At 41.9% G+C, this 21,348-nt stretch overlaps 1 protein-coding gene across 2 annotated transcripts in view; it reads right to left on the reverse strand.

The window, feature by feature from the left end:
• Positions 1-18,015, reverse strand: part of LOC138754157 (serine/threonine-protein phosphatase 2A 55 kDa regulatory subunit B alpha isoform) — a 103,161-nt gene extending 85,146 nt beyond the window's left edge. Inside the window, exons 1-2 of one of the 2 annotated variants that reach the window (XM_069918022.1) lie at positions 17,713-18,015; positions 17,197-17,274 (exon numbers count right to left, since the gene is read on the reverse strand). In XM_069918022.1, coding sequence (XP_069774123.1) covers positions 17,197-17,274; positions 17,713-17,719 — 85 coding nt within the window. In that variant the 5' untranslated portion in view covers positions 17,720-18,015. The remainder of the gene's footprint in view (positions 1-17,196; positions 17,275-17,712) is intronic. The other variant, XM_069918023.1, reaches the window with a different exon arrangement.
• Between the last annotated feature and the right edge of the window lie 3,333 nt (positions 18,016-21,348).

Genomic DNA, 21,348 nt, shown 5'->3' on the forward strand with positions numbered 1-21,348 from the left:
AAAGTCTCTTAAAAGACAAAGTCTCTTAAAAGACAAAGTCTCTTAAAAGACAAAGTCTCTTAAAAGACAGTCTCTTAAAAGACAAAGTCTCTTAAAAGACAAAGTCTCTTAAAAGACAGTCTCTTAAAAGACAAAGCCTCTTAAAAGACAAAGCCTCTTAAAAGACAAAGCCTCTTAAAAGACAAAGTCTCTTAAAAGACAAAGTCTCTTAAAAGACAAAGTCTCTTAAAAGGCAAAGTCTCTCAAAAGGCAAAGTCTCTTAAAAGACAAAGTCTCTTAAAAGACAAAGTCTCTTAAAAGACAAAGTCTCTTAAAAGACAAAGTCTCTTAAAAGACAAAGTCTCTTAAAAGACAAAGTCTCTTAAGAGACAAAGTCTCTTAAAAGACAAAGTCTCTTAAAAGACAGTCTCTTGCTGCACGGTTAGCGCAACACTGTTACAGTGCCAGTGACATGGGTTCAAATCCGGAGTGGTAAGGAGTTTGTACATTCTCTCAGTGTCTGCGTGAGTTTCCTCCGGGTGCACACCCTTCCTACCCCTCACGTTAAACACATCCTTTGATGCATGATACTTTTGTCCTGATGAAAAGATTCTGATTCTCCGTGATTTTATAAACCTTTATCAAGTTTTCCCTTTACCTCCAAAGACTCGTTTGTTCTCCCAAAAACTCACCTTCTAAACCAGGACACAAGCTTTTCTGCACCTTTTCCAAAACTTTCACATCTTTCCTGTAATGGGGCAACTAGAATTGCACACTGTATTCCAAGTGCTACCTAACCAAGGTTTTCTATAGTGCAATGCAACATTCTTATTTTTATACTCAATGCCCCACTCAATGAAGCCAAGCATACCATACACTTTCTTTACTGCCATATCTACTTGCATGGCAACTTTATGGATCTGGACCCCTAGATCCCTCTGCATATCAATGCTTTTAAAAGGACTGCCATTAACTATACATGTTCTCCTTACAACTAACCTCCCAACATTTAACAACTCACAACTGTCTGGAGTAAACACCACCTGACATTTCTCTACCCATACAAGTAATTGATCTATTTCCAGATGTATTCTACTAACCCACCTTGCTATTTTTTTCATCCAAGTCATTCTCTACAATCACAAGGAACAGGCGACCCAACATTGATTCCCATGAACAAGGTCACAGGCCTCCAACCCAAACAACAACCTTCCTGTCTTCTATGGACCAGTCAATTTTGTATCCAAGCAACAAACTCACCATGGTTCTTGTGCATCTGCACCATCTGAATCAGCCTTCCAAAAACTGAGAATTAAAATAAATGGGACAGTTTCTAAGATTCCAGAGACAGAGAATCTGTCATTGTTTTCCCATGTCCATGAGCAACCACAGGTCTGAGAAGCATAGATACCTTTAAACCCACTATCTTGATCAGATTCCCCTCTTTGTCCTACCCTATTTCACTACACTTTGCCAAATACTGACTTCCATTTTACTACTGATTTTATACCCACCACCAATGGGCAATGACAACCAAATCCCTAATGACATTTCATCAAAAGGAAATTCTGACGTCTTTTCCAAACATATGCCCCGAGATTAGAAAAGCTTCAAGTAAAAAGTTTGTCAAAACCCCAGAAGGTTTTAAACACATTCTTAAATCCTCTCTTCCAAAGAAAATAACCCAGTGAAGGAATTAAAAGTTTACCAAAAACCCGAATTAAACATTTATCAGAAACCCCTAATAATAGCTCAAAAAGCAATGTTTTTCTTTCTTTGCTTTCGAATATCCAACACATACATTGGATTTCCTGTCTAAGAATTTGTTTGCTGCCAGTCAACATCCAGGAGTCTTCTTACATTATTACTGTATCATTTATTGAGTTAATGTATCAAAGAGGCAGAATACCTTGAGGGAAGAAAAGTCAGGGAAAGTAGTCATGGCTCTGCCAAGACCATTATGGGTACTTAATTCAGCTTTAGCCTAGTTCTATGAACACTTGCACCATATTGAAGTTGGTAGCAGCACTGGAATGCAAGTTTTTAAAAAAAATCAAGTTTGTTACATGGTTAATTCGCAACTTCAAATGCTTTCACCACTAATTGCTCACCATTCTTTTCAGCAGTTCATGGGTTAATTACATCTCACATACATAAAAAATTTCAGAATTTATTGTCATGAACAAGTCACGAAATTTGGTGTTTTGTGATTTGGAAAACAAGAAAGTGCTGGAGAAAGTCTGATCATGCAGCATTGACCTATTGAGATTCTCCAGCACTTCTGTGTATTAAACTACAATCAGTGTCTGTAGACTCTTCTTCAACTTAGAGAACATGATCTGTGGTTGTCCTATGATGTTTTTCAACAGCTACTGCTCACGAGAAGTTGTTCACATTCACTTTTGTACTTTGTTAACATTCCTGTAGTAACATGCCAAAATACTGACAACAATGTAGAGCAAACACTAGACAGGAAAAATAATTTCAACATCAAGAGATTATCCACTTTGGAAGGAAAAAAAAATGGAATATCAGAGTATTATTTAAATGGCAAGCGATACAGCATACTGCCATGCAGGACTTGAGAGTGCTTGTATATGAATCACAAAAGGTGAGTTTGTGGGTGCAGCAAGCTATCAAGAAGGCAAATGGAATGTTGGCCTTTATTGCAAGAGGGATTGAATTTAGGAGCCGGGAAGTTATTCTGCAATTGTACAAGGTACTGGTGAGACCACATCAGGGGTAATGTGTGCAGTTCTGGACTCCTTACTTGAGGAAGGATGTACTGGCTTTGGGGGCAGTGGAGAAGAGGTTCACCAGGTTGATTCCAGAGATCATGGGGTTCTCCGCCAAGAATGCACCTGCAGAAGCGGAAGCAGCCTTTTGAACTGCTGTTCAGGTGGCAGCGCTAAAAGCGAAGCACTGGCCACCTGAAGGGACAGCTGCACCAGATGTGCCTCTGAGCACACTCCAGCTCCTGTCCCTTCGGGTTGTCAGTTTTGGGATGGCTGGCTGTCAGAGCTGGGACGTCCCCACACCGACAGCCCACACCGGCTGCCCCTGCCCTGACGTCCCGCGCCGAGGGGCAAGGGCAGCTGGGAGGGGAGCTGCCAAGCGCTCACCAGCTGACTGTCATCCCCTTAGCAGCCGCTTTCAGGCAGCTGCATTCAGTGCTCCGGCGATTATCTCTCCTGGAGGGTTACAAAGTTCGCTTTGCGGGCGCCTCCTGCGCTTTCAAATGGCCTCCCTACAGCCGCATATTGGCATAATATGTGGCTTTACAATCAGGGATTTTGGCCACCTGAAAGTACCTTGTGATGAGATTGATTCATTTGGGACGGTACTCGCTGGAATTTAGAAGAATGAGAGATCTTATCGAAAAAAAAATTATGAAAGGCAAAGATAAGATAGAGGTAGGCGAGTTGTTTCCATTTTTTGGGGGTGGAGGGAAGAGAGAGAGACCAGAACAAGGGGACATAGCCTCAAGATTCAGGGTAGTATATTTATGACAGAGATGAGGAAGAACTTCTTTTCTCAGAGTGGTGAATCTATGAAATTTGCTGCCCAATGAAGCAGTGGAGGTGACCTCAGTCAATATATTCCAGTAAAGGAGAGATCTTTATATAGAAGGGGAATTAAGGGATATGGGGAAAAGGCAGGTTGGTAGAGCCTATCAGATCAGCCATGATCTCATTGAATAGCAGAGCAGGTTTGACGGGCTGGATGGCCTACTCCTGCTCCTATTTCTTATCTTATGTTCTCAGAGGTGCAGACTGCAGGTCTGGAGATATTGAGCAATTGGCAACACAATGCTAAAAGGTTATTTTGCTCTTTTAGACCACAGCTTGACCAACATCTCTGCACATTCCAACAGGGAGAATCCATGAGATTATTTCTCAGTTCGTCAGCCAGAAGCTTCAACATCTGAACTGCTGGTTCACAATTAGACAATGCAATTACAATACTAAATATACACTTCATGCCCTCACTCAATAACCACATGAAGCTTCATAGGCAGGTATGCATTTACCATGCCAAATACTACATTGAAACGAACTGAAGCCAGTGCTGCATCAAACCTGGATACTTCAACCAAAAGCATTCACAAAGGGATGATCAAGTGAAGCAGCAATCATGAAGGATCCTCACCATCCAGCACATGGTCAGCTCGCTACTACCATCAGGAAAGATGCCACAAGACTTGCACCACCAGGTTCAGGGTCAGCTGCTACCCCTCCATCATTTGACTCAACAACAAACTCAATCAAGAACTCATTTCAGGACTCTTACTTTTGCACTTCATTGATTTTTTTCCCCCCTCTCTATTGCACAGTTCAGTTCCCTTTCTTTATTTGTTTTCATGTGTACGGAGTATAGTTTGTTATTGCATTACCAATAAGTGATAACTCTGCTTCGCCTGCAGGAGAAAGAATCTCAGGTTTGTAATGTGATGTCATGTATGTACTGACAATAAATCTGAAATGTGAAGTCAGAATTATTGACATGAAAACTGTTTTATACACTCTTTATACTACTTCAATAAGCAGCTGTTGTGCTATCAGAGTGGGGATAGAAAAACAGATGTCACTGCTTTCTATCTAGCCAAAGTTAATTTCCTGGTTTGCCAAAGTAAACCAATGTATTTATGCAGTAGCTCAATTCCTGTATCATATTATTCAATTATATGTTTATCCTCAAAACTAAGTATCAATAACAGGTACCAGCAGTCACCAGCTACTCAGTCCAAACCACTATACTTATACAGTACCTTTATCTTAAAAAAAAACAAAACCATCCAAGGATGATTAAACTCCAGTTTCACCTAACATTCTGATCCATGTTATTGGAAAGCACAAAGGAACAAACATACATAGAACAGCCCATTATGCCAATCAAACAAATCCCTCCATTCCATGTTTGTTGATGTGTTTGTCTAAATGCCACAAATATTGCTATCATACCTGCTTCTTCCACGATCACTAACCTCTCATTCTAGGTGCCAACTAATCTGGAAAAAAAATCTTACAAACCTCCCTTAAACTTTCTTTCTCTTAACATTAAACATCTGCCCTCCAGTATTGACATTTCCACTGAGGAAAAAACCTGGCCATCACTCTATTTATGCTTCTCAATTTTAAATGACCAATGAAGCTCATTTGATTCTTGCCTTCCAAACCCAGAGACCAAATGCATCGTGCCCACAACAACCTTGGATGGAGAATTTACCTAGGGACCTAGATAGTCTGCATGATTAAACCCTATTCAAAACGAGATATTATCAGAGACTGTCATCTTAGTGGCTTGTCACTATGTGCATTTAAACTCTGCCTGGTATGATATTTGTCAGAGGTGTGTGCATGTTTTCTCCAGTCCTCATACACCAACTTTTCATACCATCTTATCAAATATCAATAGTAAGATTTTAACTTTAGAATTATGAAAATTAACATTTCAACACCTTCTATTACTAATGCAAGGAGAGAAGTACTCATCTATGCTCAGGCTGTAAAGAGGGCCTCCCATCTCTCTTGCATGGACCCCAAAGCTTTCCCAACATTCAAAGTTTCTCAAAACAGATAATAGCCAAATTGAATATATATTACTGGATCAAGTCTCTCTCAGTCCCACAACAAGATTACAACCTTCTCCCCCACTGCCTAGCTCATTAACAATTTTGTGACAGATCACAAAACTGATGGACTAATTAAAACTGGAAAAAAATGCTGCAAATACTCAGGTCTGGCAGCGACTGTGGAAAGAGAACAGACCGTTCAGCTGAAGAACAAGCCTTTCAACCCACGATATCCACACTCACCTGTCCAATTTAAACTGATCCCATCTACCCATACATGGTCTGTTCTCCTCCCATTCCCCATTAGTTCATGTGTCCTATTGTGAATTCCAAGCATCTACTCCTGTGCAAAACAGCTTTGTCCATTCACCTTAACCATATGTCCTTTACAATTTCACACACAACCTTTCAGGTTAAAGATCATTCAACAGAAAAGTGGTGAAACCCAGTTGATACACATCAAATTTCTTTGCAGATTTCCTTTATATATAAATCGCAAAGACATATATAGAGCAGTATGCACAAACCCTCCACTCCCTTGCATCTGGCAATAAAACTCAGAAGCATGAATCTTGACGTGCAAGGACAGGCAATTCAGTTATCACTGGTCCTGACTAATCCTTGGAAATTAACTTTTAATACATTTATCGAGACTCATCTTCCACACGCTCTAACCAGTTGTATGCTGCAGGGATTTGTGTTGAGTCCATTGTTGGAGATCGCATACATTTATCGAGACTCATCTTCCACACGCTCTAACCAGTGGTATGCTGCAGGGATTGGTGTTGAGTCCATTGTTGGAGATCACATACATTTATCGAGACTCATCTTCCACACGCTCTAACCAGTGGTATGCTGCAGGGATTGGTGTTGAGTCCATTGTTGGAGATCACATACATTTATCGAGACTCATCTTCCACACGCTCTAACCAGTGGTATGCTGCAGGGATTGGTGTTGAGTCCATTGTTGGAGATCACATACATTTATCGAGACTCATCTTCCACACGCTCTAACCAGTGGTATGCTGCAGGGATTGGTGTTGAGTCCATTGTTGGAGATCACATACATTTATCGAGACTCATCTTCCACACGCTCTAACCAGTGGTATGCTGCAGGGATTGGTGTTGAGTCCATTGTTGGAGATCACATACATTTATCGAGACTCATCTTCCACACGCTCTAACCAGTGGTATGCTGCAGGGATTGGTGTTGAGTCCATTGTTGGAGATCACATACATTTATCGAGACTCATCTTCCACACGCTCTAACCAGTGGTATGCTGCAGGGATTGGTGTTGAGTCCTTTGTTGGAGATCACATGCATTAGTAATTTCAGAATCAGAATTTATTGTCATTAACAAATCACAAAATTTGTTGTTTTGTGGCAGCGTCATAGTGCAAACTTCCATACAAACCATGTTACAAAAAGAGTGCACGAATAGTCAAAGTAAGGCAATATCTTTGGTTCATTGATCATTCAGGAATATGATGGCAGCGAGAAGTTGACCTTGTGCCTCAGAGTGCTCCTCTTTAGGCCCCTGTACCTTTATCCCTATAGTAGCAGAGTGAAGAGGGCATGGCCTGAGTGGTGGGGATCCTTGAGGATAGAGGCTGCTTTCTTAAAACACTGCATCTTGTAGGTGTCCACAATGGAGTAAAGTCTGGTTTCCGTGACGTCACAAGGTTAAACAACCTTCTGGAATTTTTTCTTGTCCTGAGCGTTGGCACCTACGTACCAGACAGTGATGCAACTAGTCAAGATGCTCTCCATGGTACATCTGTAGAATTTTTCTAGTCTTCTGTGACATACCGAATCTCCTCAAGCAATTTGGACAAGAATGGTCAAGTTGGATAAAAACCAAAATTGATGGTATAGCAGGCAGTCTAAGATGACAGCAGGATCAAGATGTACAGGGAAAGAATTGAACAAATGCAAAGTGTTACTCTTTGGGAAGTTTAAGCAGGGTAGGATTTGCACAGTAAATTGCAAGTATCTGGAGAGTGCTGAGAAACAGACAGACCAGGGAAGTTTGAGTGCATAGACCTTTAGAAGCAGCCACACAGTTTAACGCAGTATTTGGCATGCTTGTCTTCATCAGTCAGGACATTTAAGTACCGAAGTTGGAGACCACATTTGGAGTAATGTGTGCTATTCTGGTTGCCTACCAATAGGATGGAAATCATTAAGCTGGGAAGCATGCAGAAAAGGTTCACAAGGACATTATTTGAGACTGAAGGATTTGAGTTTTAAGGAGAGACTGGATAGGGTGATATTTTTCCCTGGAGTTGGAGACTGAGGAATACAAATTCATGAGGGGCAAAAATGGTCTTTACCCAGCATAAGTGACTCCCATAGATTTAAGATGAGAGAACAAAGATTGAAAGTTATTCATGTCACAAAGGGGTGGATATATGGAAGGAGCTGCCAGAGGAGGTGGAAGAACTGGGTACAATTACCACATTTAAAGATATTTGACAGGTCTGAGGCTAAGAAAATTTGAGAGAGATGTGGGCTAAAAGCAGGTAAATGGAACTCAGAGAACAATTGCCATCAACAAGTTTGGCCAAGGGCCAGGCTCCGTATTGTATCATTGTGTACGATTATATTCCCAAACTTAAGACTTGCCAGAAAAATTTTTTATATTGTCTGGGCAAAGGGAACAGATTTTAGGAAGGCCTTTCTGTGTCTTCTATTGTTTCGTGTGGGGAACAGCACTTTAGTCGGTGCAGTTCTACGCACGACGTTTGATTTCTACTCAGCTTCACTGGCCACGTAACTGGGAAATACAAACATTTCCCACAGCAACGTATGCTGACAAATGACATCACCATGCAGTGATACTTTTCTACCACAATTTGTTTCTGGCAAGAAAACCATCACTGCCCTACACAAGTTAAATGGATCGTAATAAGGCAAACCAACGACTACAAGTTTAAACCTACCCAAGATAAATAGTGAAACCAAGCAACCAATTTTGGGCACACCAGAAGCAAAGTTATTGTGGAAATCTGATGAATGACCTGGAAATCATTGGTTGGCTCTCACATCATGAAGTAATCAGCCACTCCTTTCCCATTGGAAGTGTGGCTTGAGCCTGGACTTGAACTAGCTCAAAACTTGATAGTTCCATAAATCTTCTGTGCCCATTAGAATGACAAACTGCAGTTCAGCTGGTATTATTATTGAAAGGCAAGCTTGAAATTATTACTAGCAGACATACTCTCCTCCTCCCTCAAAAAAGGTGATGAATATATGAAAATAAAGTATTAATTTAATATTGATTGTCACATCTCTAATAGTCTAGTTCTAGGGCATTGGGATTTATAGGACTAGGTGCCTCAAACATGCAGCTCACATAAAATTGGAGGAACACCCCATATTCCATCAAGATGATCCTCAGCCAGGGGTGCTATGTTTTAAAGATGATGGATTTTTTTTTTTTTAAATAATAGATTTCAAAAATACAAATATTCTTAGCATTCCCTCATTACATAATTCTCCACAGACATTCAAGGTGTTGTGCATGTACTCCAACAATAAATCGAAACTTTGAGCTGGCAAAACTTGAGCATGAGTAAAATACAAAAGGCTGCAGACGCTGTGATTGTAGTAAAAACACAGAAATGTTGGAGGAACTCAGCCAGTCTCACATCCCCATTAGGAGGTATATAACCAACATTTTGGGCCTTAGCCTTTCTTCAAGTTAAGAGCAAAACACAGGCAGGTGTCAGAATATAAAGGCTATCTCTTTGAACTGTATGTGTTTATAAATTATAATAATAATAAAAAAATTGGAAAAGAAAAGAAAGAATATAAAGGCTGAGGTGGGGGAGGGAAGAAAGGGTAGGAGAGGAACACAGACCAAGACAAAAGATGATAATTGGACATAGACAGGAAAATTATAGGAAAGGTGAGAATTGATCAGGGGAGTGGGTGGCTCTGTGAATGCAGAGGGAAAGGAAAAGAGGAGTCAAAGCTAGAGAAATAGGGATAGGGGAAGGGGAGAGTTGAGTGTGGGGACTAATGGAAACTAGAGAAATCAATGTTAATGCTATCTGGTCGGAGGGTGTCCAGATGGAATAAGAGTGTTGCCCCTCAAATTTGCAGGTGTTCTCATTCTGGCACTGCATGAGACCATTGAGTGGGAGCAATGGAAGCCATAGATTACCTCTGCAGATTCACAACAGTTGTTCACTTGGAAGGGCTGTTTGGGGTCCTGAATGGTAGTGAGGGAGGAGGCATGGGTGCAAGTGAGGCATTTCCTGTGGTCACAGGAATAGGTGTCAGGAAGGAATTGATGGGAGCAAGGAGTTGACGAGTCACAGAAGGAGCAGTCCCTGTGGAAGGCAGGGAGGGGAAGAAGTGTCTGGTGATAGGATCACGTAGTGGGTTGTGGAAATGGCAGAGGATGATGTGTTGGTTGCAGAGGCTGGTGGGGTGGTTGAAGAGGACAAGGGGAATCCTGTCCTCGTTGCGCATACGAGCAGACAGGCCAGGGCAGATGTGCAGGTAATAGAGGATATGCAGGCGAAGGCTGAGTTGATGGTAGTAATGGGGAATCCACATTTATTGAAGGAGGACTTCTCCGATGATCTGGCATGGAAGACCTCGTCCTGGGAGCAGATTCTACAGAGACAGAGGAATTACAACAAAGTAATTTTTACAAAGATCAGGGTGTGAAGAGGTGTAGCCAAGGTTGGTGAATATGTGGAAAATCTTTGTTGAAAGATGGAGACAGAGAGATTGAGAAAGGGGGAAGGTGTTGGGGGAGAGATGGACCAAGTGAATATGAAATCAGGGTGGAAGTTGGCAGCACCAAAGCAGTCGTCAATCAAGCAGAGGAAGAGTTGATAAGCCTTGTCTAGTCTTGTAGCATGGACTGCTCCTCCTAGCCATCAAAAAGGCAAGCATAGCTGGGGGCCCATTAAGGTAGGGAACCAGACCAGTAATAGTGCCGCACCTTCCACAATGATAATGAGATGCCACAAAATTCAAACCCAACGTTCAATTCAGGTCTATACAGTTCCCCACTGACACTATAGATCAAGTTTTTCTATAAGCCTAAAAAAGAATTCAGACACTTCTCCTAAAGACCACACTCTGAATATCTGTTGGACATCGGATGCAAACAGTGCCATACATATTCACGCTGTTTCCTTCTCCCCTCATGTTGGAATAGGCTGCTAATGGCTACCAGAAAAAGTATCGAAAGGTACTGAGCCATAGATTAGGTGCTCCATTCTCAACTGATCAGACAATATTTTGAATTGGCTTCAGTGTCTGAAATATCAGTCCAACAAACTCATGACTGTGTGGCTAGGCACCATTCAAATGCCATCTACAAATTTGCCAATGACACCACGATCAAGTACTCAACCTTAGCAAAACTGAGGAACTGATTGGAGACATCGGGAAGGGGGGAAAAAAAATCAGGAGAATATGAACCACTCCTCTTTGCCTGGCTGTCAACACCCCTGAAGGTCTATCCTGGGATCTCCATGTCAATGCAATCACAAAGAAGACTCGCCAGCGATTTTACTTCATAAGGAGTATGAGATTTGGTATGTCACCAAGCATTCTCAAATTTATACAGGTGCATTATGGAGACCACTCACTAGAGGGGCCAAAGCACAGGACAGGAAATTTGTGAATTTGGCCAGTGCCATCCTGGACATCATTCTTCACTCCATTAAGGACATCTACAAGAGGTGGTGTCTACCCTCACCACCCAGGCCATGCCCTCTTCACACTGCCTGAAGACAAACAAAAAAGCTTCCTCCCCTCAGATTTCTGGACAATGAACCACAAACATTAACCGACTTTCTCTTCTTTCATACTTATTAAAAATGTGATTTATAGAATATTTGCATCTGTAATTCTGCTACAAAACAAATTTTGAGACATGTTCATGACAATAAATCTTTGAACTACTCCAATTAAACACATTCCATCAGGAACTAATATACAGACCTACCTGTACACTAATGCATCATCTCCAAACTCAGGGAGTCATCAAAACCAAATGCAATCTAGCTGAAAATGGTCTCAAGGCAGATTCAGCCTGGGATTTTACCATTCTGAACAGTTTAGTGCTGTTTTATGAATTGCATTAAAGTGTCTGGATACTTTCCTCAAGTACAAAAAGTTTCTGCACATACAAAAGCACTGACACACTACCATCCTTCAACAAGAACTCTCCCATGATAAAAAAAAAATTTTGTTGAGAGCTGCTAAAACATTGAAAAAATTTGAAATCTATGCTAGGAATATTTTTCACACAAAAAAAGTGGGTCACTTAATTCTTCCTATTTAGCAATATGGATTTCCAAAGGGATTTTATCACCAATTTAATGTACTGTATTCAACTGGGATTTAGTTAATGCCAAAATAACTGTAGTAAACTTGTACAATATTGATTGTCAAGACAATAGATTTCAGATTCATCATCAGAATTCATACATGACATCACATACAACCCTGAAAGAAAAGTGGCCAGTCTTTCAAGTTCAAAAAAAAGTGCTCAACTAGTCTGGAAGATCAGAATGTGCAATTGGATCTATTTTATTCCTCATGATCATTCAGTATGGCACAGCTGGTAAAGATTCTGCCACACAAACTCCAACAATCTGGATACAATCCTGACCCAGGCATATCTGGGCATGACTGCACATTCCCCATATTACCACATGGGTTTCTTCCAGTTTGCCATTCTATTCCTACATCCCAAAGATGTGCAGATTGGAAGGTCAATCAGTGGACTGCAGTGAGCAGTTGATTCTGAGAGAACATTGATGGAAATATGGAGTGAAGAAAAATAGGATCAATAGTGGCTTAGTGCAAACGCTCTGTGGTGTGAGCATTTATAATGCTACTTTAATGCAATCCAAGACAACATAATTTGGGTCCACCTTTACAAATCTTAAATCCAATAAATCCCATCAGTGGACAAAGCCTTCAGAATTCAGCTGAATCAACTTAGCAAGGCGATTGGTTCAGAAAAATTTAGGACAGGTAATGAAAGCTTGCCTTTGCAGCGGTGCTAGCATCCCATAAAACAGGAAAAAAAAATGAACAGCCACAAATTTTCTTCCCAAGAACCAGTAACATATAAACATTTGCAAAACCTCTTGATCAACTTATTGTGTGGTATGAGCTATAGCTGTGGGAATGAAAATGTTTACAACTTCAATCAAAATTTACAGTCCAGAGGTGGGAAAACAACAAGATGGTGATTCCCAGCTGTCAACCCTAAGTGCTGAATAATTCCATGCAATGGTCACAAAGTTTTGTGGAAGAAGTCCCTCAAGTGCAGTAATTTTAGTCGCACATTGTCAAGTGGATTTACAATTCTTTTAGCAGTGCACAATATCAGTCTTTGTCCTTTGATCCTTGATAGAGTACGAGATACAATTTTTGCTGGCAGATGAAAAGAACTATGTTCCATATTAGTATGGCCTAATGTTGCACATTAGAGCTAGAAGCAAGCAATGTTCCCCTGATACTGAATGTTCCTATAAGGCAATCATATCTTATGAAAATGCAAGCACAGCTACCTACCAAATTTCAGATACCTCACACTCCCTATCTAAAACTCCAGCATAATGGATGGCTATTCTCCCACACTGCAGCCAAAGTTGATTACTTTTATGTCCATCTAGATAGAATTTAATGAACGCATTCCATTGGAGGAGATACCACTATGTGAGCCCACCCTAGCTCAGAATACAAGGCATGTACTTCAGTAGGTAAACAAAATCTACAGATGCTGGGGTTTAGTACAGTACACAGAAGTGCTATAAAAACTCAGCAGCTCATACAGAAGCCATAGGAAGTTAAAGGCAGTCAGGAATGTTGAAATTCAAGTCTAATTTTTGACATTCCTCAAAAAGGGCTCAGGACTCGACTGCCATTAGCAACTCTTTTTCAATAGATTACTCAGACATGATCAGGAATTGGAACCCTGACTGTATGCAGGCCATTTGTAACTTCCCAGCCACTGGGTAGTTTGACTGAATTTATCTGATCCATCTTCTTCTTCTTTGGCTTGGCTTCGCGGACGAAGATTTATGGAGGGGGTAAAAAGTCCACGTCAGCTGCAGGCTCGTTTGTGGCTGACAAGTCCGATGCGGGACAGGCAGACACGATTGCAGCGGTTGCAGGGGAAAATTGGTTGGTTGGGGTTGGGTTTTTCCTCCTTTGCCTTTTGTCAGTGAGGTGGGCTCTGCGGTCTTCTTCAAAGGAGGTTGCTGCCCGCCAAACTGTGAGGCGCCAAGATGCACGGTTTGAGGCGTTATCAGCCCACTGGCGGTGGTCAATGTGGCAGGCACCAAGAGATTTCTTTAGGCAGTCCTTGTACCTTTTCTTTGGTGCACCTCTGTCACGGTGGCCAGTGGAGAGCTCGCCATATAACACGATCTTGGGAAGGCGATGGTCCTCCATTCTGGAGACGTGACCCATCCAGCGCAGCTGGATCTTCAGCAGCGTGGACTCGATGCTGTCGACCTCTGCCATCTCGAGTACTTCGACGTTAGGGATGTAAGCGCTCCAATGGATGTTGAGGATGGAGCGGAGTAGGAGCCATATACTGAGCATAACAGGACCATTTTATTTTAGAAAGCTTTTTAATATGCAAGCTATTATCACAGCTCCATTCTTCATGGGCCTTTATAGCTGAAGTTGAACTGCCAATAAAGATGTTGGTAGCACAAGTTTGAATCAAGTGGAACCTTCCTATTTTCCGCTTATTCTTTACTATTCCTTGAAGGAGGGCTCATGCCTGAAACATCAGTAATCAATTTTTACCCCTCCTATGGACACTGTGAGTTCCTCCAGCATTTGTATTTTTACGACAATTATAGCGTTTGCAGGCACATTGCCAGGCTCTCTTGAAACTGCTCCATGTAATCACTCTCCTTTATGTTTAGACTTCGGCAAATCAGAGTTAAAAGTGCCTGCTGTTGGAGTACCATCTCCAAAAGATCCCTTAATCTTGTGGTTAACCATCTATTGCAAAGTTGCTACTAGCCGGAAATTTAAATTCAGAATCAGATTAGGTACCTGGATTTCCACCATCAATCTGAAACTTGCACTATAACCAGATCAACAGCCCTGGTATCGATTGATTAGTTTGTATCTGTGCAGCACATACATACAAAAACAATAAATGATAAATGAAATTAAAATAATTTCAGCATAATCCTGTTGGCAGGATTATGTGAAATCATATTCACATTTTCTACACAAGAAGCACCCTGCAAAGTATTTAGATCAATGAACTCTCCCAGCAATGCTGATTAATTTTCCATCTTTGTTCCGCAACTCAGGATCTAATCTCTTAAAACATCGTAACATTGCTTTACAGATCAAAGTGCAAGGGCTGCAAAGACAAGAAAAAAGGCACCACCTCGATTGCACACTTTACATCGCACGCGGATCACAAGAAAGTGCAAGAATTTGTGGGTGAAGTATTAGAGGTGTGGTAACTTATTACACAAGCCTGGTCAAGCCTACAAAAGACACTTTAAACTTGCTTCAAGAGGAAACTGGCATGCGTGTATATCACCCAGTCATGAAGCCGCCAAGAACAAATGAATTTACATGCAACTAATTTTGTACACAGTTCTTTCCACCTGCCAGCCAAATCATATTGCATACGCTATAATGAATCAACAACTAAATATGTCCCTAGCAAAGTTAAAGCTTATTTTGTCATAAACAGAAAAATGGCTTCACATCCAGCACTCTCACCTCCCACAATCCAATACATCACAACCCAAGTTCCAGACACACAACTCCGACATGATCAGGAAGCCTCCAGCACCCTTTCTATAGAGTACACTGTTTGACCAGCTGAGTTACTGCAGCATTGTGTTTTTACTTCAATCACGGTGTCTGCAGACTTGCGTGTTTTACTTCTTACCAACGTGCAGGTATTTGGACTGAGTCCAAAGTCCCCTTTCTTCTGATCTACTCTTTTTGCCCAGGGATACAGCTGGTACACCAAAAGAATTGACCCTCCTTAACACCGTAAGTGACAATGCAGTATTGAAGAGCTAGAATTACTTCTAATCAATATCAAAAATGCATCTCAATTGCATGCAACCCTTAAACTTGGGTAACCTTATTTACCCCAGTCACACACCCATCCCAGGGCTCTCTCTTATTCAATCCCAGAATTTAAAAAGCATTATCTGACAGTCGTTGAGTACCAGCTGAAGACAATGGAAGAGGTTAAATCAAGGATTCTCGATTTCCTGCTCTAGTCAAGATGAAGAATCCAAATTTGGTATTTGTCTCCACCACTGTCTACACTTTGAAGATGCAAAGTACTTCTCAATGCTGCACACTTACATCAAACACCAAAACACATATCTGTTAACACACTGAGAATACAAAATATAAAGTTAAGAGACTTTGTAAAATACATCAGCAAATTTAGCAGTTTAGGAAAACACTGTTCTTACTTTAGGAAGCCGCATGTGCTTTTTAAAACCTGTAACACCTCTTGCATGTGCAATTGAACCAGTTTCTTGTGCAATACATTAATTTCAAGGAAAGTACTCGGCAGTTGACTTTTGGGCCTGAGCCTTTCTGGTTCTCAAGTTTGCTTCATACCTGAAGGTAGTTCAGGGCCAAAATGGCAACTGCCCCTTGCTTTTCATGGTTGCTGCTTGACCTACTGAGTTCCTTCAGTGGTTTTGTGTACTGCATTAGGCCCCAACATCAGACTTGTTTCCTTTCATTCATTTCAAATTCCTTTAAAATCAAGGACAGATCTGCAAACACCAGTTTTTCATCTAGTTACATAAAATACACTGACATTGCCCTCATTTGGAAGACAATACCCTAGAAAAGTATTGTGTCCAAAGGATCATGCAGATATAACATTAATTTTTCAAAGTGCAATTTACTGATATCAGAATAATACTGCCTGGCAAGTAACAAGATGAAAGAATGTATAGGAGTGAAGGAACACTGGTTTCCAACAACTTTCTCATTAATGAAAAGTACAAAGTATTTATACATTCAACTAAATCAGAAGGCTTGCAGGGTTCACTTCCCAAAATCTCCCGTTTTTTTTACCCACATGGCAAATAAAAGTGACAGCAAACTTCAACTCAATCAATGCAAGAAAGTGAGCAGACATCATGGCAGGAGCAGGGAGTGCCAACGTCTCCCAAGGAAGCACTTCATTGAATCTGTCATCAGTTAAAGGCCCACCGCACCTCTCACACGCAAAACAAATCCCAAACCCTTGTGAACAGGTTATTTGCTTGTGCATTAACATCTCTGATCTACCCCTTAACATCCACACTGCACAACCTCAAATGTGCAACAAAGCTTCCTTCCCAAATCCAGCATTCCTGAAGATATACAATTCACACGCATCCTCAAAAGCATGACTTCCCAAGTAAATCATATCCTGCAGGCTTCCCCCCACCCCCCCCAACCTCTGCAGACTTGCCATTGAGTGTGAGAGAATAAAAGCTGGAGAAAACTGAAAACAGATAAAGATACAGAGGGAACATTTTGGGCTTCAGCCCTTCATGAAAAGAGATCAAGACAATTCAACCAAAAAAAAGAGCAAAACCACCAGATGCAATAGAGAGGAAGTATGGGGGAAATGCAAGCTGCATGCCTTTACCTTCTGCAACATCATCGTCTATAGCTCCTTTCACCTGCGAGAAACACCACTGAATGTCATTGCCAGCACTTCCAACGCCTGAATGAATGTAGAAAATTAAAAATGAATAAAGTGGAAGTGGGAGGGGGTGCATTCAGATGCTGGGGAGGGGTTGGCTGGATGAGAGGTACTCAGTTCCCCACCCCACCCCATCCCACCCCCAGATTTGCACTAGGTGTGACATTACATTTAAAAGGTAGATGGATGAGACGTTCCAGCAAGGAACCCCACCCCCCCCCACCCCAGATTTACACAGGGAGTGACATTACATTAAAAATACATCACTAAGGAGGGTGGTGGAAACAGCATTGGTTAAAAGGTTTCGCTCCAGCAGCAAAGGGGTTGATTACAGCAGCCAGTGTGCGGGCCTGGGAGGGGGTGAGACAGCGGGCTGGAGTTTGGAAGCGAGCCGGACCATGGGGGCAGGATGGCGGGACCAAGGAGCGTCCCCCTCTTCCTTCACCCTCCAATCCTCACCTGCCATGGCGGAATCGGCCGCAAACGGAGGCGCTCGGAGCTAGCGCGGTGGCCGGCGCCCGAGGCGGCTGGGCCGGGCGGCTCTGGGCGGAAGATGGCGGCGGATGGAGCTCCCCGGGTTTGCCTGAGCCCGCCACCGCCCGGACGCCCCCCTTTCAAAATGGCGGCGCGCCCGCCCGAGCCATCTTACGATGACGTCACTGGCAGCGGGTGGGCGGGGCCGGAGCAGAGGCGAAGGGGCGGGGCCAGTGTCAGCAGGAACAAGCCAGGGAGCGCAGATCAACTCCTCCCTTTCTGCACAGGTTATTGTTAGTAGATGTGTTTAATTTGCCTTGTGCAGAATAAATGGACATTCAATGGACAATGCATTATTTATTTAGCTAAAATACATAATTATACAGACATTTTATTCACATTTAATGTGATTTTTTTCATACCTATTGTATGATGCAAATAATATGGGTTATGTATGTTCAATATATGTGATTTCATACATCACAGTTTTTGCAACTCAAGGTGAGGAACCCACTCAGGCTACAGGCTGCCGGCGATTGTGGTCGAGGGACTCACACCAGGTGGTGGGACTGCTGGAGATTAGGGATCAGAATCAGAACGCGAAAGGGAGCCCAGGGCGCTGACAGTTCCCTGATCGTGTAGGAAGTTCGGATCTGGAGCTCGGGCTGCTGATGGTTTGGACTGGTCTCTGTGTGGCTGTGGGGGCTGCAGGTGAAGGAAAAGACACTCAGTGACTCTGAGGGGACTCTCTTTTGCTTCTCTTTATCTGGCTGTAAGAGGCGGTTCAGGCAATTTCTGTCGATGGAGAATTCCGTGTAACATTGCATTGTTTTTATTCCATGATAATAAAGGAATCTTGTATCTTGAATATGTATTTCTACATTATGTTTCGTAAAAGTGATGTTTTATATAATTATGGAAACAAATTATCATTGACTTTGTCCATGTTGATGCAATCAAGAAGAAAGCTCGCCATGAGGAGATCTGGTATGTTACCAAAGTCTCTCGGAAACTTCTACCGGTGGACCATGGAGAGCATTCTGTCTGGTTGCCTCACTGTCTGGTATGGAGGTGCCAACACTCAGGACAGGAAAAAAACTCCAAAGAGCTGTGAACTCGGTCAGTGACACCACATGCACCTGACTTAACTCCATTGAGGACATTTGCAGAAGGTGGTGTCTTCAGAAAGCAGCCTCTCTCCTCAAAGACCTCCCAACACCCAGGTCATGCCCTCTTCACCCTGCTACCTTCGGGGAAAAGGTACAGGAGCCTGAAGATGAGCACTCAGCAGCACAAGGACAGCTTCTTCCCCTTCACCATCAGATTCCTGAATGAATACTAAACGACACACCAATGGCATCATGAAGAAAGCCTCTACTTCCTCAGGAGTTTGCGGAGGAGCTAATGCAGTTGTTCAAGTGAACCCGGTACAGACTTGAAGGGGCAACATGGCCTGTTTCCGTGCTGTAAATGGTTATATGGTTATTTGGACAGACACGACCTCACTTTGTCTTTTTCTTTTCCTTGCACTATTTTTATTTATTTTTGTAAAGTGGTTTATATGAATGTTTGCACTGTGACGCTGCCGCAAAACAACAAATTTTGTGACTTGTTCATGACAATAAATTCTGATTCTGATTCATTGTAAATATATAGGTAATGAATAAATATATAAATAGGATAAAGTACCATAACATATTTCATAAATATATAATGTACAACATAATATGTAATTTGGCAACATTCCACAAAAGTGAATTTACATTTACATTTTTGAAATTTAAATTACTTTAAAAAAAAATAATTATAAATTAAAATGTTTAAATGTAGACATGCAGCACGGTTACAGACCCTTTCGGCCCATGAGTCTGTGCTGCCAAATTACACCCAATTGACCAATAACCCCGGTACGTTTTGAAGGGTGAGAGGAAACCGGAGCCCCCCAGGGAAAACCCACGCAGACATGGGGAGAATGCACAAACTCCTTACAGACAGCGCAAGATTTGAACCATGGTCCTGATCGCTGGTGCTGTAACAGCATCGTGCCAACTGGTAGGCCTACTGTGCCACAACTCAGGTGGACTCGAGGGAAGATTTTTTTTCAGGGCTACAGTGGGGAAATAGGCCTGATAGGCCAGTTCGTCCAGAGATTGGCTTAGGAGGGCTATGGACTAAGTGCAGGTCAATGAGACTAGGCAGAATAAATAGTTGAGCACTGACTAGATGGGCTGAAGGGCCTGTTCCTGTGGAGCAGTATTTATGGTTCCGTGGTCTTCTGCTGTTTAAGAGTTTCTTTATGTTGCTGTGAGCATAAGTAATTAGACAGATTAGCACTATAAACAGAACACCCTTTACTGAAGACAATAATTCTTGACAAAACAACATCTACGACAACAATATATTAAGGTCATAGCATGTGGTACATGCAGTTCTTAATGGTACTCTTACATTAAGGATGCTAATAAGCCACTTAAGTATAATTCTCTTGTCTGCCTCATTGTGACTGTGCCATTTCAACTTTCAACTGCATCTTTTAAAAACATTTTCCCATTAATCATTTTGTCCCTCCTTGTGGTTCACCAGTGATAGCTGGTCGTAAAGAATCATGTTCATAACCAGTCATTGATTAGATCTTGACATTCCAATGTCATGGGTTCAAATCCAAAGTATATTGTCAGTCTGATTTTATAATCATAATCATTCAGCAGGCCCTTCAGTCCACGATACCTGTGCCATCCCCTTTACCGGTCCATAGTACACACACACACACACACACACACACACACACACACACACACACACACTAGCATACACTACACACAAATAACACATGTATCTGGCAATCCAAAATAAATATATATCTAAATAATTTACAGGTTTCTAAAATTGTTCTGCAGTCTCACTGCCTGCAGGAAGAAGTTGTTTCCCAGTCTGGCAGTCCTGGTTTTTATGCTCCTATACCTCTTCCTTGAAGATAGTGACTCAAAGATACTGGGGGCTGGATGGTAAGGGTCCTCAATGATTCTCTGGACCCTCCCAGTAGATGTTATCAATACAGGGAAAGGAGACACCAGTGATCTTCTCAGCAGTTTTAATCGTCCTCCATACTGTCCTCTGATCTGATGCAGTTACCCATACCACACTATGATGCAGCTACTAGGACACTCTCTATTACGCTCCTGTAGAACATTGTTAGGAAGTAGGTGCTCCTGCCACTTCTGACTAATGAGGAGGTGTGGTGGGTCTAGGATAGGTTATCCTTTAACTGGGCATGAAGGGCAAAACAGATATTGATGAATTTCACCATATTATGGGAATCAAGAGATTTGGGGATAACGTAATAAAATGGAGCAGAAGTGAAGGATCAGCCATAATCTCAAAGAATAACAGAGAAGGCTCTGACAGCAGATGCCTGCCTGCTCCTAACATTGTGTTCTAATGTAGTACTGAGTACCACAATGATGAAGTGCCAATGCAGATGTGAAGTAAATCAAAGCCCAGTTATCCATCCCAGTTGATGCAAAGAGAAGGATGACTCAATTTAAAGGAGAATTGGCTGTCTTTCCCAAGGACTATGCCAGGACTATGTTTAATTGGGAAAGAGAAAAGATAGATTAGACC

The sequence above is a fragment of the Narcine bancroftii genome, chromosome 2, assembly GCF_036971445.1.
Source record: "Narcine bancroftii isolate sNarBan1 chromosome 2, sNarBan1.hap1, whole genome shotgun sequence".
Classification (NCBI taxonomy): Eukaryota; Metazoa; Chordata; class Chondrichthyes; order Torpediniformes; family Narcinidae; genus Narcine; species Narcine bancroftii.